Source organism: Aquila chrysaetos, chromosome 3, assembly GCF_900496995.4.
Source record: "Aquila chrysaetos chrysaetos chromosome 3, bAquChr1.4, whole genome shotgun sequence".
NCBI lineage: Eukaryota > Metazoa > Chordata > Aves > Accipitriformes > Accipitridae > Aquila > Aquila chrysaetos.
In genome coordinates this window covers 42,800,714-42,826,554 of record NC_044006.1, presented here as the reverse complement: position 1 = coordinate 42,826,554, position 25,841 = coordinate 42,800,714, and the positions used below count along the sequence as shown (strand labels likewise).

Here is a 25,841-nt window from a genome sequence, read left to right as displayed (position 1 = left end):
ATATTGTTCTGCTTGCTAGTGGGTCTGTCTACATTATTTCTAGCATCCTAAGCCACTTCATTGCAAAAATTCTGGCTCTTGTGATACGTTTGCTTGTCTTCTTCATTTACTGTGAAGGAAAGGCTACTCACAAACTTACTTTTTCATTTTGGCTTTTGTATTTACAACTGTATCAGGACTTGAAAATATTAAAATAAATATTGTCAAGGGGACAAATCTTATAACCGCTTAGAAAAAAATTGCTTTTGTGCAAAAGCAGAGAGGAATTTTCTAAGAATGTAGGACTAATGAAACCTAAAAAAGTGCTCAGTGGCAGCACTTCATGAAGGCTTAATAATGTAGGAATATAAATTTCCTGCATATTTTGCAGCTTATGTCAGAACTAAAGTAATGCAGCAGTAGTTTATGAATGAGGAACTGATGTCAGGTGAGCAAGGCTGAAATGTAGCCTCTAAAAGCAATAAGGTATTCTAGAGCTTTATTCTACTAGAAATGTATCTTGCATTTTCTTTTATTTCATACTAATTTAAATTCCTGGATTTTTTGATGCTTTCTGTGGAAACAAAAAAGGGCAGAAATATATTTACATAACTGATTGACTCAGTCATTCCTAAAGCATTAATTTTATTCTGATTGGATTGTCAGTTGCACATACAAAATGATTAACTGCCCGTTGTGCATACCAGCCCAAGTTAACATGCTTCTATTGACTTTCTTAAAAATTGCAAGATTTGAAAACATTTGGTTGCCATATTTAACATTATTGGCACAGCTCCTAACTTTTTCAGCTCTTTCAGTGCATTTTGGCTGAAGTTCTGTGTGGATTTACTATAAATGAAAACTTTCATTATTTTTTAAATATATTCAGTATACAGCTTTAAATAGTCAGTTGCAGTATGTAATGAAGGGATACTTCTGTATTTATAAGGATTTGCCAAGTTTTATGTTCTTAGTAATCTTTAAATTCTCTTCAACAGGACACTGATTTGAAAAAAACAGTGGATGAAAGTGCACGGATCCAGAGAGCATACAACCACTATTTTGATCTGACCATTGTAAATGACAACCTAGACAAAGCCTTTGAGAAGCTACAGACTGCTATCGAGAGACTGAGGCTGGAACCACAGTGGGTCCCAATTAGCTGGGTATATTGAGATTTCTCAAGAGGAGCTTAAGTAACAAATAAAATCAACTGCAGCAAATATGCTAATGCGACGTGTAGATACCGACGATAACCTATGGCACCTGTGCATTTTTACTCTGTATATTCAAAAGTACACTGTTCTGAATTTTTATAAAAATGTCGAAGGGAAAGTGTACTTAAATATGTAATTTATTTTAATTTTTCTAACTTTTTACAGATAACCTTTCTATTCATATCACATGAAGGAAATGCGTTTAAGCATTTTTATATGTTTTGATTTAGTACCTTTGCCTTTTTCATCTAAGAAACTTTCAGTCATTCACTTCAACATTTACATCTTGGTCTTACATTTTCACTGTGATTAAAAAAAGGATACTTGAAACAATTTTTGTAAAACTTGTTAACGTCAGTGTTTAACTGGTCAAAAGTCTATAGCTCTTCTTAGGAAAGAACACTAATTTCTTTGGGGTTTTTTTCTTCCTTAAAAAAAATAGTAATTTCATGGGAGCAGAATTTTAAATACTAAAAGCAGCAACCAACACACAGCTCCATTGCTGCAGCTTCTTTCGGCTTAATGTTGGTGCATTCTTGATGTTTCACAAATTCTTGATGTCTCTTGATTTAGACAACTGTTGTATAGGTTCCCTTATACGTGTCTCTTAAATAACGTAAAGCAATACTTTGTAAGCTGCTTATTAGGCTGTTCTTGGGAGCCAACCTGTTAGCCCATTATGGTTGAAAAACTGACATTAGAAAGCTTGTACACAAGATAATTCAGTGCAATTTGAATAATGGTGAAGTAGCCTGAGAGAGAACCTGATAACGTGGAGCCTTGTAGAGTGACGCTTAAGGTTTAGGACTATTTATTCACACTTGTGAAAACACATTGCTTTAAAAAAAAAAAAAAAAAGGCATTTTCTTTTCTTAGGATATTGTTCAATATTTGTATAGTGATCTGTGGCTTAATTTCCTGTGATATCTAGCTGGGTTCTATATTATCTTTTTGAATATTTGTGTGTGATCAACTGCTGTATTTTTAGGAGTGTGATGTAATGAATTTCTGTGCTTTTTGTTGCATTGTTTTTAGTTGTATTTTTCATTAGATAGCTTGTGAATTGGAAGCTTACTGCTAAAAAGCAATGTTGTTTATACCTTTCTGTTTTACAACATATTTCCTTTTGTTTAGTGACAGTTCTCCCCTTAGTAGGCTCATTGATATAATTTGTATTAGGTTCAAGTTAATTTATCAAAACTTATGCTGATGTAAATTTCTGCTTAACAAGAACAAAATGAAAATATAGCTTGTCACTAAGACTAGCTCTTTTTATGACCATATTTTATATTATAATGTCAGCTGTTGTATATAGTAACATTCACCATCACTTACCAGGTTAGGTGTCTAAACTGAAGTCATCTATTTGTTTAATTTCTCTTCCATCTGGTGACAGGCACCTGGCTTCTGAATTCTTTTTCAACACCAAAGTGTGACACAGAATGCTATCAAAAGGCAAGTTCCTCAGAAGTATTTCTGAAGGAAAAGAGGCTTAGACACTGTAAAACAGTATTGCTTCCTGGGGCTCTTAAAGATTTTATGTGCACAAGGAAAAGGAAAATGGAGTTGGTGCAGTATAGGAAAAGTGTAAGTCTCAAAAAACCCCTCAAAACACCTGTATACTACAGATGATTTTTACAAAGCCTATAAAGTTGGTTGTTGTGGGGGGAAAGTGTCAGGGGGAGCTTGAGATCCTAGTGTATGTGGAAAATATTAGTTGAAACTGTGTATAGCGCAGGTCATCTTTGTGGCTCTTAATACTGAGATTTCAGTCTTTTAGAGGGAATCTGAAATTCTCAAAGGAAAATTTGTACCACAACTTTGGTTTATTGTTACACTTTCCAGGATGTGTTTTCTCTGGTTTTGTTTAAGTTTGGCAGAGCTTTTAAATGTGGCACCAGCATGAGACTTTTCTTTTCCTTTCCCAGGAGACATGTTCTGTGATCCTATTGCTCAGAGGCTGCTTTGAGAAATGGATTGTGTTGAATGTAGCAGCAGTGATAGCAGAGCCATTGCTTGACTATTTTAATGATTTGCTATTGGCACTAGATGCTGAACATGACTAAACTGTGTTTGTATACTGTGTAATAGGAGACCTACATATGGTGTAAATAAGATGTGCTATCTGGACAGATATGATGCCTTTTCATTATCAGTTAGAAAATACTCTATTTGTGATGCCAAAAGTGGGCCGAGCTCACTCTTCCCTAATGAATGGAATGAGAAGATTCTTCAGTTTCCACACCATAGTACGTTATATTGCAAATATCACTTATTTCCATCTTTTTTTCCATAAATTTACTTAACCAAATGAAACACACGAAACATGGGCACCAAGGTTTAGTCAGGAAAACCTCTCTGCTCCTTCTATTTCCATCCCAGGGAGAATACTGTCCTCCCTAGTTAGCAATCCCCAAACAGCCATGTATTTGCTAAAGCCTAAAGCTTTAGTTTTTGCTACAGGTACACATAGCTTTTTTAAATCAAGCAGCTAGCACAGTGGAGCCTAGTGGCTGACCATTTGGTGGTGTTAATGTAGATGCTAATGAAAGTACAATTCTGAAGCAATAAGAGAAGATGGCTTGCTTAGGTTGCATGCAAAGATCACAGGTTTTAATTGGATGTCCACCTGCAGGTTTTAAGGGGAAAAAAAAAAAACCCCAAACACCACACTTCTTGCATCTATTTGGTAAATCTTGAAAATTGAGAGTTCAGATTGGCAGGTCTATAATGTTGGGAGGGGAGAGGGGTTGTTTTGTTTTTTAGCAAAATCAGGTTTTCATCAGATATCCTGCTTAGTTTGTCACTACCTGGTAGATGACTAGAATGAGAATGACAGTTACTTTTTTTTTAAAAAAGAGCATTCTTGGAGGTTCTTAGAATGATGGTGCCATTTCAGTTATATACACAGCAGTGAAAGTCTCTACCTGTCAGGGTATGCTAGATCAGATGTTAGATAAGAGACCTGTATATTGTGCAATTAGGGAAGAAAGACACTATGAAAGGCTAGTTTTGAGCAAGTGAAAATATTTCATGTAACAGCTGTTTGAAGTATTTTGGAGGAGTTAAAATAACTAGGATTTCATGTATATCATTCTGTACTAAAAATTAATTTTCCAGATACTAACAGGAAAACTTTTTACATTTGACTGTTAATGATAACAATAGGTGTGTCTGAGCGAGGTGAAGATGCTGCTAAATGTTTAAGATATGTGGTATGTATCACAAGATAAATATTTAAGTAGTTTAGAAAAGTAAATTATCAAATAGTTGTCTGTGTATATGTATGTATGTGGATGGTGAAACAAAAAATGCTCACCTCTGCTATCACATTACTAAGCTACCATGACTTAATCCAGAAATGTGCATGTGAGACTTTAAACTGGTACACTTCTCTACCTGGTTTATTGTGTTTACTAATGTATATTTTTCTAAATATACAGATATTTCAATCTAAAAATTCTATATTTATCTGTAATTTCTATCTGTTTTGGACAGTGCATGAGGTGCTGTAAAATTCTGTACATATAAGAGACTTATAGAAGAAACACTGTAGTTGCCCTGTGAATGAAAAGTTGTACATAAAAGTACAGTCAGTATGCCAAGACCCATAAATTATTTCCTTAAATGCACCAAAAATTCCCTTAAGTGTGCACCAGTCTCAACATTCATGTAAATACTTTGGTGCATATGTACCCAAGTGATTACCTTTCTGTCTCTAAATGTTACACTAGCAGGTCTACTTTACGTTCTACATCATGTGACAAGATGCAGTCAATTAAAAGTTTAGTGGGATAAATATAATGGGATATGTCATCTTGCATAGATTTAGAAAGGTCTTTCAAAATGTTCTGCAAATATAAAATGAAGGTAAAATTGCAGAAGAATCAGCGATGTAGGCAAGGGAAATTGAATTTATAACCAATGCAGTATCCTTAACTTGTGCCGTGTTCTCAGATCAGTGCAGCTCTGTGTACTTAGTTGTACAAAAGCTTTGTGGACAAGGATGGAAGATCAGCTCATCACTTCTGAATTTGTGTTTATATGAACTGTCACATCTTGGATAGGCTCAAAATGTGACACGATTTTCCCAATCCTCTATACTCACAACTCTAACTCATTGCATCTTCTAAAATCATACCTAAATGACTTGCTGTACAAATTGCCTGCAGCTCAGCGTTCAGGAAGTCATCTGGGTTTTGCTTTGTTTTGTTTTGAAGAGGGTGATTCAGATAAGAAACAGGAAACTTTTTTCTCTTCGAAACACAGAAAATTCCTGACTAGGTACCCTTTGGAGCCAAGCTTGCCTCTCTGCTATTCTTAAGGACCAGTGGAGAATGATCAAGTAGAGCACCACTCCAGAAATGAGGCGATGAGCTATAATTGTGAACATAAACAAATTCAAATTTCCTTTACCTATTCCTTGGTTTCCCATCCAGGCTTCCTCTGTCTGGCTTCTTCATTCAGACTGAACGTTGAGGCAGATGCTGTTTCTCAGTTCATCTATAGCGCGTACGGCAGTCAGTCGATTCCCCCTCGCTCATTGCGCCTGTAGGTACAGCTTCAAGACAAACTACAGGTGGAGGCCTGTTGCATCTGTCATGCAAATGCGTATAGACTGTTTGCTTCATGCAGGGCTTCTTGGCTCACCCAAGTTCTGAAGAGTTGAAGTACCGTAGTGTTGTTGCCAAACTTTATACTACTTTTGCAAAAGTGGTGAGACCAATTTATTGTTGCCTAGGTAGTGGTTATTGCATACAAAGACTTGTAGTCTCCTAGGCCTCTTGCCTTAAATACCCCTCCAGCTGTCAGTCCCTCCCTACACAAAACCTCTCCTGGGCCATTAAAAGGATTTCTGTAGTTAAAGGCACTGCCATTTGCTTTCTCTGATGGACTGTCATTATGAAAGGTGGTGAAGTCCTGGCCCTTTTTTTTTTTTTTCTCCTGAGTTTCTTTTTTTGGCCTACCCTGTTTGGTTTTCATGTGTGTTTAACGAGCTTACTGATGGGAATTGTCTGGGATTCTTAGCTTGTGTCCTGTAGAGGAAACAGTGGTCAACAGAAACATTGGTATATAAGACTGGTGTAACTTACTGGTTTTAGTCCCAAGAGAGATTTTAAAAAAAAAAAAAAAAGAGTGAAAACACTTGTAAAATAACCAATTTTCAGAGGCAGCTTTGGCTTCCAGACATATGAAAAGTACACTCATGTGCGCGCACACACACACATATAAATAAAACTTAGGGGTAATTCAGACAGTATCTGCTAATTTACCTGAATTCTCCATGCTGGGATACTATTCCACAACTGTCACATTTTAAACTGCTGAATTCTCAGTTCATTTGCTGGTACTGCAGCTGGAATTTACCTGTACAGGCTTAAAAACAAACTCCAGCTTGCTGAAGGCTGTTAAGCAGTTTCACCTCCAAATAGAATTTTTTTTCTTTCAGCAGGGTCTCAGCAATATATTTATATTTTATAGGATAAATTACACTTGAAGTAAATGTCAATTTTGTTCTCAATATTTTTAACCCTTTCTCGTGCTAGTTGGGTATGGAGTTCCTTTTGCTGCTAAGGCAGTGGTTGGTTGTGGAATACTTATTGACCAACCTGCAAGGCTAACATAGTTCAAGTAGTCCTGGAAACACTTTCTCCCATTTATCCTTTTCCTTTTAATGTCATTAGCTCCATGTTAATGTTGTCCCTGCAAGTTTGCCTGTCTTCACAGCTGATCCAGGTATTACTTCCTAAGTAGTCAACCTTACCTAGAGTACAGTAAACCCTCTTCCAAAAACCCAAGTAACTTTTCTGTTATTTGATCTCTTACAGGATACATAGTGTAGAGCAAAATGAATGGCACTGCTCTGTATTCTGGGGGTGGCAGCAAAATTGTTGGCTGCAAAACCAAATTTTTTTTGACTGATTTTTGTTGGTTTAGGTCTTTCTTGTACACAATTATATATGGTGATAACTGTTGAAATGTATTTCTCCCCCTTTGAAAATGCATGTTGAACATTCCTTCCCCTCCCTCATCATATATTGCCTGTGTGTAACATTTGTGTGCTGTGGTATAAGAAGGGGGACAGCTTCCTTAGGTTTTAAAGTACAAAAAAGTTTGCCGCTCTCCCACCCCAAACTGGGGTAGGTTAAGTGTTTGGATTTAAATGTGTATCAGAATTCTGTCACCGTGCATTTCCTTACCTTGCTTCTTCTCACAATTGTTTTTGCCTGTTGGAAGCTCTTGTGGTTTTTTTTTTTTTTTCTTCTACAGCATATTAAATTAAACTGGATTTGACATTTGTAAAACTTTAAAAACTGCTCTCCTGTAAAAAAAAATACTCTTTCTTCAGCTGAAAACATCCTACAGAAAAAAAAAATCTTAACTATTAGCTAAACTTTCTAATGTAAACCTGCAATTGATTTAGTACCTAATTGTTTGAATACAATACTGTAGAGCAGGCCTAGGAGATGGGACTTGTTAGCATTCTGACTTCATACTGATAAAGTCAGCTAATACATAGGACATTTTTAAATTGCGACTTGTTTTCTAAAACCCCCCTTTTTCACAGCTAATATTTTCACAATAAACACAGCCAAACATAAAAATGTTAATGTACAAATTGTGAAATTCTGTTAATTCCCAACAAAATATTTTTGTATATAATAAAAATTTAATATTGAAAAAATGTAATTAGCTGTTTTCTGATTTTTTTTTTGGTCATACTTTGAATTTTAGCCAAATAAGCTATCAAGAAGCTATCTGTGCACATCTGCCTTTTATCTTTACCTAATCCTTTACTGCTGAAAATTGGCTCCACATAACACTCTGTTTCCTGCTAGTACACTGATGTGTTGGTGTGCTGGTACCAAATATTACACTGACCCACTTGTCTGCACAGATCGGGCTTTGCACTGTGTGCTGCTTTGGTGTTGTGGTTTTTTTAAGTGTAGCAGGCTTCACAGGTACACGCACACTGCTTGTATAGCGTGTTTGGGTCTCATTTAGTGCTCAAAGTTCCGAAAAGCAACTTTTCACTTGGTCTTGGTTAGCTTGATATTCTTGAATGCACCAAATGCCCATTCAACAGCTCTTGGGGCCTCTTCAATCATCCTATAAATGTCATCATTGCTGAATTGGGGGTCCTTATTTTCTGAGCACTGCGGCATTAAGGGAGTCATTCTCCTGGGCCTGCACTGTAATTAATTAGCCAGCATGCAAAAGCCTAAGGGGCTCCGGCCTGCAGCTTGTATTAGGTGAGTGCTGGTTACTGACGGCAAGGCTGAGCCCCCTGCCCTCTGGAGCTCGCTCTTTGAAAAAAGGCTGCGGACCTCGTCTTCCCTGGTCCCGATCTGATCCTGAATTGCAAAAGTGCGGTTTCTTCCCCCTTCCTCCTGGGGAGTGTGGAAGTATAGCAAAGGGAAGCAACATTCTGAGGAGGGGTATCAGGGTGTGAAATCAAACCATTTATGAGACAAGCTCCAACCTTCTCTAAAGGACCCTACAGCCCTTTTACCACCTCCGTTTTCTAGGGAAGACCCCATCTAACCTTGAAAAAGCATTTTCTGTACGAGACCAACCTGTCACAGGAAATCGCTGTTTTATCTAAGATGTAGTGGATGCACATCCAGCTCTTCTGAAGTGGATTCTGAATTAATTTGGATCAGTGCAGCTTAGGCTGGGTCCCTGAAGAGGCTATCCTCATTTAGCTTAGGGAAGGACAGGACAAGAGTTACTTGGAGAGAGACATATTGTTCCTGCTGTTCCCTCGGATCTTCATATCCCCAGTCTGAGCTATTTTTCATATTAGTGTGCGTAAGGATCCTGCTTTCAAGAGCATGGAAGAAGGAACTGGAGGGAAAGTGATGAACAGATAACCTGCCTTAGTGCATCTTTTTTCTGCCACTTGTGCTGCTCGCTCAGTTCTAAAAACGTCACCCTAGGCTACCTGCTGGTCTAGAGGTGCTTCTGTGGTCACAGAAGTGCTGCCAAATGGAGGAAAGCTGGGAAACCCCTCCACAAAGAGCACATAAAAGGACAAAGCCAAGGCTGAAGTGCAACCGCTGCCTTCTGCAGACACTGATCAATCCTAAAAGTATGGCAGCAGATGAGGCGAGGAGCCAAGAGACCCAAGCAACCTTCACGACTAGCAGCAAGTCTGGGGTCTCTGGGGCACACCACTGCTTGCCCAAGCGTCTCTTGTGTTGTGAGTCCGAGGCTGCCCTGACTCCTGCCTCTGTTCCCCTGAGCAGGGGCCCTGGTGCGGCTGCCCCCGCCACCCCTCCCTGCCGGGTACCTGCCCCCTCCGCTGCTCCCCCCCCCTCAGGCATGGGGCAGGGGCGCTGGTCCCGCGCAGGAGGTGGGGTATCACACATCAGCGCAGCCCGCAGCGGTGGTGCCTCATGCAACGTCTCCCCGAGTTCCCATCTGTCTAAGGGTCACAAGCAGCAGGACTCTGTAACACAGAGTACAGTGCCTGCACCCTCCTCGGCTGTAGTTACTGCCAGTCAAGCTGTGAGGCTGCTAGGCCTCCCCAGTACCATAAACACCGCCAGCCCCTCAGGTGCCCTCAGCTTGGCTCTGTCAGCAACCTTTATACTCCTCAGCCTCAACCTGTTCCGTGGATTTAGCTGAAGCAAAAGACTAATGTACATCTGAAAACAAAACAGCAGGAAACAAACAAAACCTTTTCTTTTTTTAATTATGTTTCTGTAGAACACCTAGCATTTAGGGTTTGGGTTTTTTTCCCCCTCTTTAAACAAATCCCCTCTCCTACATATATGACACAGCATGCATACCCTGAAAGCAGTTATGCAATATAGCGCACATAAAGCTTACACCAAAACTCTGTGAGGAAGACCAGAGCACGTGGACAGTGGCACTACATGGATGCCCACATACCCACTTGCCATGTGTGTGCACCACCTTTCAAGGCCAAGCGCATGACTGGAATCCCAAAAAGAAGAACAATGGAAATTGCATGCATGAGGTTATAAGTTATTCTATTGTTTTGACATACCATTTAATAGGAAGTTTTGATAAATTAGTTAGTTACAGAGGCAACTTTTGAATAGTGATTGGCAAAAGAAGACTCTCCCATTTACAAACACGCCATCACTCCCAGAAGCAGAGTAACATGCTTCCATCCTCCTAAAGGACATCTCCATATACACCAGCGCAACGTTCAGGCAACACCATCAGCTTCGTTTAACAGATGAGACGCAGGAATGCCAACAGCTCAGCATGCAAGGCTATCCTGCACTCTCAGAGTATGGAAAGGTACCGCGGTGCTTTTTTGCAAAGTCCACTTCCTCGGGGAAAGCTTAACTGACATAAGTTTTTAAAGACCTCTTAGACAATCTGCTCAAGACCATGTGGGAATATAGCAGAAAACTGAACCCAGGACTCCCACCCTCTAGCTAACCTGCAGGGAGGGCCTGGTTACTGATTATGCCCCTCACACACACACACAGGTGCCTGATTACCACCACCCCCCCTTCCAGGTGCCTGCTTGTTTGTCTGTCAGCCATCTCACAATCTTATCTGAAAGCACTGGTATTCCACTTACCTGGAACGTCATCTTCCCAAGCCCATATTTACAGTGATCTCTGCTGCATTTCTGTCCCATCCACATGATTACAAAAAATTACGATGAAAAAAAGGCAAAATAGTTCAAAGCACAAAGTGGTTTACTAACACTTTGCTGTTAGTCAAAGAAACAAGCCAAACATCTGCACTTAAAATGTCATATGGGTAAAATGATCATTTTTGTGGAGTACAGCGGGGACATTTCACGTGCACACGCCAAAAGGCCTCACCGTACCTCAAAGAGAAGGTTCAGAATGCAATTTAAACAGCTGAAACTTGCTAAGGTGAGTAAAAACTGATTAGAAAACAGAAATGCTGTACAGAGGCATAAATCCCTAAGGTGGTCTTAATTTTTGAAAAAGAGGTTTATTTATTTCCTGCAGTGTGCAGTTCACATCCATAAAGCCAAACTACACTTAATAAATTAAAACCTAATCAAGTACCTCTGAGAGTCCTCCATTCCACTTGCTCCAGAGTGAAGGCATTCTGCACATCAAGTCTTAAACAAGCAAAACATTTACTGCGTTGCAGAACCCTGGATTTCCACAGCCTGCTTGTTTGCTTGCTTACAAAAAGCAGTTTGTACTTTGCAGTTTTCTCCCACACATAATAATGCAAGCAATCAGGCTTCTACTGCCCTGCAGATCTAACAACTACCAGAATAGCTATGTTTAATTTCTGTTACAGACTTGTCTTTTTTAATTCCTCCCCTTCATCCCTTATTGATGTATTTTCCACTGCAGACATACACACCTTAGTGAAACTGCAGAGCAGCAGCACACCTGATGGCAGTGCAGAGTGCTCACCCCAAGCACACAGAGTCCACCCTGACCTCCGTAACCCCTGGCTGGACTGCCATAAGTACTCAGCTGAGTGGCTCTGCTGCGAGCTCAAACACACCAACACTACGCTGCAGAGCTACAGAAGAAAGAACAGGCTAGAGCAATAACTGGATACTCAGCAAAGCTCCTATACATTCCCACCTAAAGCATAAAATCCGTACAATGCAACATAAAGAACAAGCGGGAAGAATCTAGGTTCTTTCACAGTTAGAGCTTTTACAGAAGACTCTGTCATTTCGAAATTAATGTTTGATGAAGCAAACAGCCTTTGCACGACATCAAATCTTCCTCTGTCAGTGAGAGTAGCCACCAAAGGACTGCTCAGCGCCACAGTGCCATTGGCTGAAGCGATGTTAGGCTGTATTTATGAGAGAGAGCAAAAGACAGAGACATTAAAAGGTTTTCCAAGCAGTGCTGTTCCTGCCATCACATAGCTCAGTTCCTTCTTACACCACCACCAGAGAGCTTACAAGGCAGTGGCAAAAGGGCAAGATTCCTGTTACTATTAGCCTTGACAAGTACGATGTACTTATCCAGAACTGCACGGCCCCCTCTAAGGAGAAACATCTCTCCTACCGCATCCTTTCCTCCAGTCCAACTTCTCTCCTGCAGATCACACTAAACTCTCTTACTCTGAGCTTGCCCCTACGTATTTAAAGGCTTCTACTATTACTTTTGTCAGTGAGCTTAAAAAGCTTTAAAAAAGCCCTGCCCCATTCCTTCAGCAGTTTCAATGAATGGCCTCAGAATTTTGGAACTTCAGAATTTGCCAAGGCCCAAGCACTTCTGCTATCAAAGTGAAATTTCTGTTTCCCAAGGGCAGGTGATTACTGTTACTGAGGCTTTAAAATGAGCTAGTGAGACTATTAGTAAATTAAAATTTGAGCTTAAGTTACAATTTTCTTTTGCCCACAGCCCATGAAATCTCCCAAATACAGAAACATTTTAAAGTTAGGTATCCACCTCCAGTAAATTACCTGCATCGTTTGCCACTGTCAGACTCTGACCTTGCCTAAGCAATGCCTACAGCTGAAATTTGCACTGGAGCTTGACATCTTCTTTATTGGATGAGAAACACAATAAGGCAGAGAACACAGTCATTACTACTGCTGGGGCCCACACGCTACACAGTCACATTTTGATTACTCACCAAACAACACAATGCTGGAACAACCTGAAGATCACAGCAGGCACGCAGCAGGGCAAGAGTGTAATCAGACAGCTCTGTAAAGGAAACATTAAAAGGGAAGGATCGTTTCCAGCAAACACTGCACGAGGCTGGCTGCTGGAAAGGGGACTTCTTTTAACAGTGAGCTTTGTTACGGGGTTCTGCTGAGCAAAGACAGACAAGCTGCATTTTTGAAGCCCATCTGCAGGTACAGCACCTCATGAAATGGACACTGGAGACCAAAGTGATTCAATGCTGAAGACAGCTGTCACAAGTGCTCTGCTAGATGTTTGGAAGAGGCTGATCCAGCCCTTTCCTGCCTGCTTCCCAGAGTGCAGAATAAAATGGGATAGGCAATGGGTACAAGCCCCACACTGACTATCCCTACCCTTGAAAAAAGGCAGCTTGTAGGAAAGGGGATTTCCTCCCCATCATTCTCAGCTCCTCCCCAACTATCTCCCCAGTGTTTCACTCCCAGTCTGCAGGCTGGATGAATGATTTAGGCCTTGAATAAAACAAGAACCTCTGCTCTCAAAATCTATACGAGATGCTGACTTCAGCAAAAACACAATTTGAGAGGAATGACATAGCTGAGACTGCCTTGGGGCAGGGAGATGGACTAAATGATCCCTGTGGTACCCTTCAACTTTGTAACTCAAGGCTGTAATTCCTAATAGAAGCAACAGGCATAAAACAGCTTTTGATTCTTGATCCAGCTACATTTACGCCTGGACATTAGCAGTAGACATTATGTCCAAAGCTAGGTGATAATGCACCACACTCAATTAACTGCACCCTGCTGTTAATAGCATCTGACAAGTGTTACCACATCAGCAGGTTTCTGTTTTCGATTTCTTTTCTGTCTCTGCAAATGAGTTAAGCTTTCCTACCTGGGTACTGTGTGTATATGGATGCACGCTGGCATTTTGCTGCACAGTGCCACATCTAACTAACACCACACTGCACTTCCCTTCGTTATCTTAATGTCAGGAAATTCTTTATATATAAGAGAGAGGAGAGAAAGCCAGGAAGGAGTCTGTCTTGGACTTTGCAGGTAGCTTTTAATTAACACTGTGGTGCCAACTAGATTATGAGCATGGCATTTGTTTGACATTTATGTTTAATGTCCTTTTTCAGCAGCTGCAAAACAACCCTCTAATTGTAGTGTCTCTATGTTAAATTCATTTATGCTAAATGTAGTTTGCACCTCAACAATAAATGCTGTTATACTGAAGACAACACCTAATTTGTAATTCTCAGCATTTAGGCAGGAAGAACTCTGGTATGGAATAAGAACAGAGATTAGCTTGCCAAACTGGAAATGCCCACACTCAGCAGAAAGTAGAGTTGAGCGATCTTGGGGGAATGTGTATTTTACAAGCAAAATCCGCCAGTGATTGAGGGCTGAATATAATTCACAGCCAGGAATGCTAAGCATGGTATACGAAACCCATAAAAAGAAACAGAACAAATTATGTTCACCTGGCTCACCAACTGCTCAAAAAGAGCTATAAATGCTTTAACATAGAAGGAGCTTCTAAAAGGAAAATTTTAAAAAGGGCTCTTTCCTTCATTCACAACATACCAGAGATAGCACTGATAAGGAGGTGAGCAGCTGAGAAGAGTTCTTCATCCTGAGGCTGGTATTTCTGCAACAGTGGCTCACTCTGTAAACTGCACCCTAAGAGCTGCAAGAAATCAAGGAGGTCTTGTCGTTGTGCAGGTTTTAACTCCTTCAGATCTGGCTTGTCTCCTGTGCAGATATCATCTAACTGGAAGCAAAAGAATAAGTAAAACTTCTTGAAAAGAGAAAAGTTCAAGCAAAAGAGAATGCTATCTCTATCCTGAAATTACTTTTAGGAAGCAAGCAAAAGTTTCTTCATCTTACCACATCCTCCAGGGCAGTTATCATTTCTTCATGGAGCAAGAGTTCACAAAGGGTTTTATATAAAGCTTTTTGCTTGTCTTCCGGCAGCTTCACAAAGGGCTGGAACCGAGTCTTCAACTGTGACAGATCTTTCCCAAGAAAGCAGTAAAAAGTAAAACTAAGTATTTCTACACAAATGCCAGTAAAAACAGTTAGCATTTTTGCTATGTGTTTCATAAGCTCATTTATCACCACATCTTGACATCCTAATTACCATCAGCACAAGCTATAATGCAAGGCTGAAATACATCTGATTATATTTCCCAAATGAGCCAATGAAGCATCAATGAATATTCTAAGAAAGAAGAATAGCTACCAAGGATCAACGTTTGGTGTTCAGTACTTTTCATATTTTAGAAGTCAGTATTTTAACGTTAACTGAACTAACTATATATTAAGTTTCTCACTTGAAAGTTCATCACCAGAGAATGTTCATTTATAAGGCAGAATGAAGAGTTCTGCTCATACCCTTACTTCTTAATACGTGGATTAATAGGAATTACAAAGTCAACAGTATAAGTCCCCACACAGAATTAAAAGTTCCTATTGCAATGCTAAATTGTTATTGTCCTCGTATTTCATCAGGTGCATCAAAGAATTACATCCCTTCACCCCTGACCTTAAAAGACTTATTACAAAAATCAGGACAAAAATCTCTTCTTGACTGAAATACTGAATCCATTACAATACATACAACGGAAGCAGAAGACTGTTCACTACACTTCCTTCTCCACAATTCAACTATGACACTAAACCAAAGCGTTTTATGACATCAAATTACCACTTTGCTGAAAGAAAACAAGTTTTCAAGTCAATAATGCCAACTGGAAGGAAGGCTGGAATGTGTTTTTCCACATTCCAAAAATATGGGCATGCAAGCATTCTTAACCTTCTTTAAAAGAAATTTCCCTTCATATCACTCTGGTCAAGAAACATGCTCTCTTCAAAGATGCCTTTTATATCTAAAAATTATTTCATTGGAAAAAAAGAAAAAGCCCAGCCACAGGCAGATCTTTTTTGTACCTAATGCAATCATATGACTGGCTATACAAATAACAGAAGAGGAAACCTACTTCAAATTGCTTTAGTAGAAACAATATTTTTTTTTTTTTTTTTCCCCAAGAGACAGTCCAGGTTAATTAAAAGAAACCTCCGAGCCTTTTAAGCAAGAAAGGGACAAAAGCATGTCAAGCTAAAACAAAACCCAAAACAGTAGCATACCATTCTTTCACAAATAAGTGGCTTTTATATACACATGGAGACACGGTTATTCCTTTCAAACAAGTCTACATTAGAGAATGACAGAATTTATTTCAGGACAACAAATATCTATTTTGGTCACAGTTAGTCTATTGAACAGCCATCCACAAAGGGTGAAATTTAGAGATAACAAAAGTTATGTTCATTGTTAGAACAAGCTGGAGGAACTACCAAGAACTGATGAAAAGTAAAGTGTATTCTGAGGCCTTCATTTGTTTTCCTCTTTTTCATTCCTCTGGTGACAATTCTGCCCCTTCCTTCCACATCCCTACAATAAATGAGTTGTGCCTGGCTCATTACACCAATTTGCAAGCTTCCATTTAAATCACATTTTAATTTTGTCAGCCTTAGTTGATACCAAAGATTTCTATAAAGCTTCTCAGAAAATAATGAGGCTAACTGAAGGCAGGGGAGATGTCTTTGTAATTTTTGAGACTTAAAATAACCTTTAACTGAGACGCTTTACTGAGAGTATTTTCCTGATCATGAAAAAGTATTTTCAGTGACCCTTTCTGAATGAAAGCATAGATCATCACTAACCTTATGGATTGTAACAGAACTGGCATAAAAACCCAATTTTGTAAAATAATTTTTATGACAAAGGGATTCAGGACGTTCCTAGGGAACAGTCCACCACATATACCAATTGCAGAAGTAAATTTTTCTATTCTTTCAGTGCATTCCCCTAAGAGTTCCTGATAAGGGCTATTAAAATGAAGTAACATAATTTCTTATGTATTATTGTACCAGATTATTTCCTCCTATCATGTTGCTTAACTCACTGTAATGTAATAATGTAAAGCATTTCTGGTAATACCTTGTTTCAGTACACTTAAAGAAGCATCACTGGGAATGAGGTTTTTAGCCCCAGAGTACATCTCATTATCAACAGCATCTGGCTGATAGAGAAATGAAGCATCTCCGATTAGTGCTGAGTGGGGATAAGTTGAGCCTTCTGTGCTTTCTTTTTCAAAACCTCCTTGCTGTTCATCTAGCAGACAGAATTCTGTAATAAGAAATTACATTTTAAAAAAAAAATAAAGTACACAAGCAATTACCTAATAAGATGCTAGCTTATGTTATCTAGTGTTCTCGCATATGATTTCTCTGTGTCTCATCTCTTCTAGATGGAAAGAATGCCAATGGTTGCTATGTATGTGAATTACTGAGCATTACTGCAGCCCTGATGTCTGGTACAGTGTGCACAGACAAAGGTCCTGTGGTGCAGCTAGCAACTACAAAATGTGACACCAGCTCCTGTAAACTAAAACTAATGCAGACAGCAAATACATGAAAACTTCTCACCGACACTGTAAACCTGAATGCTGCATACAAGAGATTCAGGTATGAATTCTTCACGCTTTCTACCAATTAAGAGATGTGCTGTAACGTGGGCTAGAGGATCCACCCACGATGGAGACACATGAAAGCGCTTTCTGAGATTCGTAAGAGCTCTAAAGAGTCTCTCACAGGCTTCTTCTGGTCCTGGCACTGATAGACTCCTCTTTCTCAGCCAAGTCACAGGTGCACCCTCAAGTTCTCCAGATGAGTAGAAGATAGGAGGTTTTTCAAAGTCTCTAAAGGACTTCACCCAGCCATGTTCATTAACAGAATCACTCTACAATATCTATCGCCTCTTTGCAATAACTTTATGGAGAAAATAACACACCCTCGCTGGATTACCCTTTCTGCCTCAATCTTCATGACAAGCACCAGCCTATCTCACCCAAACAGGACTGTAGACTTCCTGCCACTCCAATCCCGCCAACTCGATGAAGCTAAGGGACTCCTGGAAGGTACACAGGGAGCCTCTGTAAGAGTTACGCTGAGAAATCTGGAATATCAAGTTCTGTGCTCATGTGTCCAATATCGTGCCCCAAAGATGCAGAATATAATCGAAGCCCTAAGTATTATTTTGATCATCTTTTATTGGCTCAAATGCAATTATTTTGATCATCTTTTATTGGCTCAAACGCAAGATTTGAAACTGTACCCATGGCACTCTGCAGCGGGTCTGAGGAGAATGCAGGCAGGCTAGCAAGAGGACCTCGATTTTAAAGTAATACCTGACAGCAAAGGGGAAAAAAAAAAAAAGCTAATCAAGCACAGTGCTCACATGTACCAGGCACAAAACCTAAATATAACCTTCCTGCAGTTGTGAGAGTCTGTCTCACCAAATTAAGGACATTCAAAGCAGATGAGAAAGCACGGAGAGCACTCCATCAGCAAAAAGCTTTTTCAAAGGGAGAGCAGACAAAGAAATCTGCCACAGAGAAAGACAGACGACAGAGACCTTTACGCCTGCATAACCCTTCACAGAGAAGAGCGAGCTACAGAGGAGCAGAAAGCGATTAACACAAATTCAAGAACTTCCCAAAGCAACAAGACTCCAGACAGCAGCTAAGGCACCAGAAGGCCAACACGCTCACGTTACTTTCATTGGTAATAATGCTTTCACAGGAACCCTGAAGGAGGAAGATACTGCTAATACACTATCTGCCCTCCTAAGGCAGAATGATGCTAATAAGGGAAATCAATATACAAGCAAGTGTTTTCAAGTTTAAAGAGATACAGACCCTGCTGTTAAATCTTGTAATAGGACTCAATTCAGAGGAAAATACAGAACTCTGAAAGTTTTGTATTAAAAGCACTATTAATTAATTTTGTATTTCATTAATTTTATCATACTCTTTTAAAAAAAAGAAAAGGGAAAATAAGTGAATGAAAGTATATACATAATAGTGTGATATTTTCTCTGTTGAATTCTATTACATCCATCGATGACAAACCTCCAATAGTGCAGTTAGATCTTGTTAGTTATTCAGAAACACTAACAAAAATAGAAGAAAACCAGAGATGATCAATGAAAACAATCAAAGACAAAGAGACTCCTTTGCATGGAGAAGCTGAAAAGTTTGGGACTGTTTAATTTACAGATATTTAACAGGAAGCAAGTCACACATATATAGCAATGAACAGAACAAAGCAAATCAGCTGGGTGCTACTATACCTCCTGTTTTGTAAAGCAAGAAAAGAGGACTCGCAGTGAAACTTTAGACACACAAAACTGCAAAGCCTTTAACAGGAACAGCTTTTAGATGTAGTGGAAAATTAGCCTGTAGAAATCAAACAGAATGATTACAAGAAAACATTATAGTAAAGGGAACAGAAAAGGATTAGACTTTTTTTCTTTTTTTTTTTATTTATAAAAATGTCCAAGCATGTCCAGTCACACTAGCCAGAACATTTTAAAGAAAGTTTATATACCTTTCTTCCTTACAGAATAACTCAAGCACTATCAGTGGCAAAGAAAAACAAAACAAAAAAAAACCAACTTACATGCACCCTATTCTGTAATTATCTGTGAAGAGAATCCCATTCTGTTACACTTGCTACTGGTCACTTTCAGTCTCATGTGAAAGAACTACATCAATCTCTGGATTTAACTTCAAAGGCTATTTTTATTTCCATAAACAGACACTGATCACTGCTCAGACATTAAGCAGCTGAAGGTTACGCTCCACCATACTTACTCTTGCTGGCAAATCCCTAATTTTGTTAGTTCCTCCACTTCATCTTCTCAATGACACACAGTGAAGACAGCACAAATTAAAAATAAGAGGCAAGACATAGGTTGTTTGAGATAAAAACATGAAACAAGCTGTGCTGGTTTTGAAGCTTAGAAGACATTAAATATGAAAAAAAAAGTGGAAAAAGAAGCAGAAGTGGAAAAAGCAGAGAAATACAGATCATTAACAAGACCCATGTATTATCAGCTAGCAGGACACACGAATTTCCATCTAGAAGTCACACAAGTAGGCTATCAACTATACACCTATGTAGTCAGACAGCCTTAATTGCACCTGCTTATTCTGAATTACAGTTCTGTTACGACCATGAAGTCAATGCCCTCTGCTATATCTCTGTGTTCAGTCTATGTCAGAGCAATTCCACATTTCAGAAATTTTTTTACAGGTTACATGATATTTGCTTATATTCCTGAACCTACAGCCTTCCTTAATATCAGAAGTGAGTTCAAGGAGAATGATGGAGAGTATCTTCTGCATTTCTTATCCAAATAAAGTGCATCCTGGATTCAAATCTCAACTCCACTTCTATTATTTCTTCAAGGTATCTCCTGTTTCTCTCCACATCGGTCCTTTCCAACTTCCAGCTCTACACAGTCCATCTGATTTCCTTCCTTCTTGCATAACATCCCCTGAAACCTCCTTTAGGTCAGAGAGTTTAACTGAGGACAGACAAAGAAAAACCCAAGTGATTCTGCAGAGCAGAGTTACCACTCCCCCCAAAGCCAATTTCAACATTTTTTTTAATCTGACACCTGAAAGTATTCAACCTGAAATAAGTAAAACATGACCAGAAAACACGACAAAGACATTTCTGCAATCATTCTGAGAACAATCTCTATATGAAAGTGTAAAATAGACAGAAAAAGTTTAACTTCCAGTCCTATACTTTATGAATAATTCTTTTCTTAGCATGACTGTTGTCTAAACATTCCTGGTTGACCATTGATTTATATTCAGTTCACTCTCCCTGCCAATAGGTGAAGGCAACAGCACGGGCTGAGGGCCAGCTAGCTAGAAGCAAAATTGCAGAAAAAGACCTGGACAACAAATTCAAGAGATCAGCAGCGTCCTTGCAGCCATTGAAGTTTCCTGCATGCTGGGCTATACTGACAAGAGTGTAGCTAGCAGATCGATGAAAGTGATTTTTCAATTTGGGAGACTGCATTCAGAGTGCTGTGTCCAGTTTTGGACTCCCCAGTACAAGACAGACATTCACATACTGGAGCAATCTAGCAAACAGCCACCAAGATCGCTGGGGGCTGGAGAACATCATGTATGAGAAGAGGCTGAGAGACTGGGTTTGTCCAGCCTGGAGAAAATACTGCTAAGGAAGAACCACACTGCTATCTACAACTACTCAATGGAAGCATGAAGAGAAGACAGACCAAGACTCTTCTGTATGATGACAGGACAAAAGGCAAGATACACAAATTAAAGAAAGGGAAATTCTCATTAGATAGTAAGGGAAAAAAAAGAAGTTCACCATGATGGTAGTCAAACATGAGAACAGGCTGCCCAGAGAGGTGATGGAATCTCTGTCTCTGGAAATAATCAAAACTTGAATAGACAAGGATACAAGCAATCTGATCAAACTCTGAACTTAGATCAAACTTCAAAAGTTGGTCCTGCCTTGAGCTGGGGCTTGAGCTAGATGACCTCCTGTGGTCCCCTGAAACCTAAGTTATTCTGAGTTTATGATTTATTCAAACAAGTGAAAAAGCATTACTAAATCAGAAGAGCAGCATTTCACAGCACAAATAACTAACAAGGCAATGGAGACCATACAACATCATCACCTTCATACACAAGGAAATGCAAAAATCATTGCCCAACAGATACCTCTGTCCACAGTTGAACTGCGTGCCACAGAAAATGAGCTTTCTACTTACCAAACTGGCCACTGTGCTTTATAAACAGTTCAATTACACCGTAGGCAATAGTGGTTGCAGGAGGAATTTCAAGGATCACACTAGAATCCTTCATCATACTTCCAGTTTCACTCACTGAAACCTAGAGGACAGATTTATTCACCGTTTATCCAATTCAGATATTGTGTAGCTTAAACACAGAATTAATTAAGGGGAAAAAAAATACAGAGAAAGAATGTGCTTTTTTCTCCATGATATCCAAGTAAAGCACGTTACGTTTGACATCTATGAAAGTAACTAGATGAGCAGCGAGGTAGAAGCTCAATGCCAAGCGGAGCTCTCGAACTCTTTGTTACCCTGTCCTAGTACAAAGTTGAGCTCCAGGTGCAGCTTTTGCCACACATGAAACACTGTGTCACTAGGAAACGGGCACCCACTTCAGTATCCTGCCCTGCCCTCTTCTATCCTGACACCCCTTTTGCCCAGCTGGAGACTGGTACCAGGAAGGCGGCACTTGCACAGGGAGCTGTTGAACTGCAACTCCCAGATTTCTGCTACTGGAGACACCCTGTACACAGAAGTGATTCATCTGCAGCTTTAAAAAAAACAATGAATGAGCGTATCATCTGACTTTGGTAATTCCTTCCCAATTCATAGGCAATTTTTCAGATATCCTCATAATGCAGTTAATCTCTACTCCTATGATCAAAAACAAATAGCTTCTCAATAAATATTAAAACTCAGTAGACACTGCAAACATTTTTGATGAATGATTACTTGGCTTTTCAAGTAAATTTGTTTCAGCAATGCTTTTTGCTCTTCCAACTTTCACTGAATTGTTATATGTTTGTTTTATGTTTTGCAGTAGGCAGGAATCTACACAGAAACTGAACCACAATTTGACAGTATTGATAGAAACCACATTCCAGGCTCACGCTAAAAGTTGCCATCTTTTGCCAGTGAGGCAAAGGAAAAAAACATTTTACCTTTCTGAAGTTTCACAACTAAGCAGTGCAGTGAGTTCGACATGTTAAGGAAGCATGAAAAATGCTCTGAAGTCTATTTGGAGAAATCATAATTTCTTCTCAGATAATCTGCAAATGTTCTATTCCTTGCAGATTTTTAATAACTTTTACCTTTACTATTTTTGTACTGCATCCCATCACACCACTGATTTTTTCTTCTGTCTGGATATGTTCAGATATCGTACACTTCTGAGTTGTTATTATCTTTTCTCTCAAGATGCACAGCACTTCACTTTTTCTTTCTATTACTTGTTGCAGTAAACTACTGTTTAGATTTATTGTTCTGAAAAAGAAAAGATGCCATTAACAACATAAATACTAGACTTGAGAAAAAACAATTTCTTAATTGCTTGAAGAAGCTTTCATTGTAAAAGTAACAATGGTTTCTGTATGAGCAATCTCCTCAATTATTATGTCCTCTTTTGTTATTTGGTAGCAGTAAATATCTGTATTCCACAGTAAGTCCCAACACACATATTGAATTCTTGATTCCTTACTCTGAGCAAAAACGGCAGTTGTCTGGCTACTTTCTAAGCAAAAAATGCAAGGGAGAACTAAAGACAACTTTAAGCTTCCAGTGTAGTATGAAAACAATGAGCCAGGCTCACGGACACTGGACTGAATCCTCTGCTACCGTGAACCCACACTGATATTAACATGGCCATGGCAGGGAATGCTGGCTAACCATTCTCTTCAGAGTCTCACATTAGCACAAACAGTGCCGATGAGTCAATGGGTCACATCCTGTAGTCTTTACTCAAAATAATTACTTCAACCCCAAAAGCTAGCAGGGAGTACAAACAAAGGACCTGCACTCATGGTCCATATTATGAACTCCCTGCAGCCTAGTATACTACTGCATACATTCTGCATGCACACACACAATAAAAATACCCATAATAGCATAATAAGCATGTAATATAATAGTATTGTCCACACATCACAAAGCTCTGCTTAGAAAGAGTGAAGTTGCAGTCAAGCTACTGGAGGTTAGGAAATATACAGCAAGCAGTCTTCCAGTCTGGTTAGTTTTTCTCTTTGTAATGAAGCCCCACTTTTCCTTATAATAGCTCTCGGTTTTTTCTCTCTTACTTGACCAACCAGATCAAGTGCCATTTCTTCCCCTTCCTTCTCATTCATCTCAGCTTTGTCCCACCGCCAGCCAGCTCACCATCCCCACTCCATGTGATTTCTCTGCTATCTTCTACCCTCAGATGGCACCAACTGTTGACGGCTCCCAGCCTTAGTCTGCCCTCCTTCTCACAGCTCATTGTTACCACTTTGCAGCTATCTGGCCAAACTCAGTCTCATTTATCTCCTTGTCACCATTCAGTCCTGTCACCCCTGTCTTCGTACATCCTTCTACCTGTCACAGGTGTGCCATCAGGTGCTTCTTAACAGGGGAGGTGACGTAAGGCTCCTTCATGCCCAAGTGCTGATGTCCAGACTCACCCTGGACTAGGACACCTTGAGGCAACCACCACTAGGAATGCTGGTTTGACCTCTGAAGGCCCATGTGCAGGAAAAAGAATGCCCTGACAAGCTGGTGCCAAATTCTAAGTCACAAGAATTTCTCCTTGAGGGATGAACAGCACACTAAGAGAGCGACGCCTCAATGCCAACCCTCACAGCTTGCTAAGGATCTGTTTCAGTGTTCACTTAAACCCCGAACTGGCTGAGTGGGATCAGCACTGACCAAGTACTTCAAAGGGCTGGACGAGAAAACATAGAAAAGATTTCATGGATTTTGGGACTGAAGAAGATTACTGAAAAAAAAACCCACTATAAACTCCTGTGTTATTCATTGGTATAACCTCACAATTTATAATTAATGACAAGGACTGTCACAGTGAAAAGAAAAATTAGCTGAGGAAGGGAGCTCAAATCTCTAGCCCATGCCTCCAACTTAACAAGTCATCCTTACTCCACAACATAATTCAGCATGCGTTTAAATGCTGCTGGAGATATTTCTAGTTAGGTTTTTCTTAGAATGAGCAGAAGAAAAAGTAAACTCCCAGAAACAATAAGAGAGGATTATTTCCTAAGAAAAGATGACAAAATTCACTACCTTGTCTTCTGGGGTGTTAACAGACTTTCTGGTAACAGTTAAAACAAATTCTTAACTGTATTTAATTGATTAAAATGTGTCAATTATATTATACTTTTGCAAAATACTCATTGGAGGCCCTCAGATGAGATGTCATATTTTCTACGAACAGATAACTCTAGCAAGACAGCTGGAAGATTAAAAGATTGCTATCCCCTGGCTAAAGTTATTCAGTCTTTTCTCCTCCCTTTTACAGTAAATGGCTATTCATGGGGCTAAATGGCAATTCCCCAAAAATATGACAGAAAGACATGTCTGACTCTGCTTTATTTAAATCGAGATAGCTCCACTTTTAATTAAAAAGTTTTAGATTTATTAGATTCTGGAGTTTCGGATTTATGCAGTCTGTGTAAGTCTGAAGTCAGCTTGGTTCTTTATTAAATTAAAAATATCCTGAGGCAATTTTTGATCTTTGGAGAGTTACATGCTTATATGAAAGTTCAATCAGTTGGAATGCACTGTCTGAAATCTTAAAGTTGATTGTTTAAACAAGGGAAAGAAAATACCTCTGAAGCAATGCAGCAGTCACTAGAAAAGCACTCCCAAACATTCCTGAGTTATATTAATAAACTTTTTTCCTTTTGATGCAAAGCCATGCTGTATGCTTGGAATGCCACGAATCTTTGGATTAGGCAAAAATTGAAGAAATGTCAAGCAATCACAAACACCACTGCTCTTAGAAGCATCTGCCAAACCAGAGCTATTAGTTATCACAATAACAGACCATCAAGCCTATCATATACTTCACAATAATTATTTATGATTCTGAAGAGGTGTGCTAAGCATCTTCAAAATACAAATTCATGCACTAAGAACTTGCAATTTTAACATTCAACCTAAGAAGCCACAGGGGAAGAAATACAATGAAGAAGCACAAAAGCAATCTGTCATTTGCTTTCATATGATGGGTTTTTTGCCTGCTCTAGAGAATCACAAACTCACTGGATATCCCCAAAAGTTTGAACAAAAGAAAAAAAAAAATCAAAGAGAGAAAAATACAGATTAAACAGAGATTTGCTGTTTCTGAATGAGCACTAACATAAGAAGCATACAGAATATAATTTAACTCTATACAAATGAATGACCAAAATAATTCAAGAGACCTTTTCTTCCATTTACTTCTACAGTATTCTGTCTGAGGTGGGACTGGCTCAGTCCCCCTCATGCTCCTAGCTTCAATGTTTGGATGCAGAACTAACAGCAGAGTGGCAGAGCAAAAGAAGACATCGGTAAACTTGGAAAGAGGCATAGCAAAGAAATTTCTGAGGCAGTG

The 25,841-nt window shown here is 39.3% G+C and overlaps 2 protein-coding genes across 10 annotated transcripts in view; one reads left to right on the top strand and one right to left on the bottom strand.

The window, feature by feature from the left end:
* Positions 1-7,886, top strand: part of PALS2 (protein associated with LIN7 2, MAGUK family member) — a 61,428-nt gene extending 53,542 nt beyond the window's left edge. For all 3 annotated transcript variants that reach the window (XM_030009451.2, XM_030009449.2, XM_030009448.2), the window contains exon 12: positions 978-7,886. In XM_030009451.2, the coding sequence (XP_029865311.1) occupies positions 978-1,154 (177 nt within the window). In that variant the 3' untranslated portion in view covers positions 1,155-7,886. The remainder of the gene's footprint in view (positions 1-977) is intronic.
* A 2,058-nt stretch (positions 7,887-9,944) lies between these two features.
* The window catches only part of GSDME (gasdermin E), a 29,139-nt gene continuing 13,242 nt past the window's right edge, over positions 9,945-25,841 (bottom strand). For 6 of the 7 annotated variants that reach the window (XM_030010273.2, XM_030010275.2, XM_030010278.2 and 3 more), the window contains 7 exons: positions 22,573-22,744; positions 21,458-21,578; positions 16,796-16,984; positions 14,680-14,807; positions 14,377-14,563; positions 12,774-12,847; positions 9,945-11,981 (listed from right to left, as the gene is read on the bottom strand). In XM_030010273.2, the coding sequence (XP_029866133.1) occupies positions 11,751-11,981; positions 12,774-12,847; positions 14,377-14,563; positions 14,680-14,807; positions 16,796-16,984; positions 21,458-21,578; positions 22,573-22,744 (1,102 nt within the window). In that variant the 3' untranslated portion in view covers positions 9,945-11,750. The remainder of the gene's footprint in view (positions 11,982-12,773; positions 12,848-14,376; positions 14,564-14,679; positions 14,808-16,795; positions 16,985-21,457; positions 21,579-22,572; positions 22,745-25,841) is intronic. The other variant, XM_030010280.2, reaches the window with a different exon arrangement.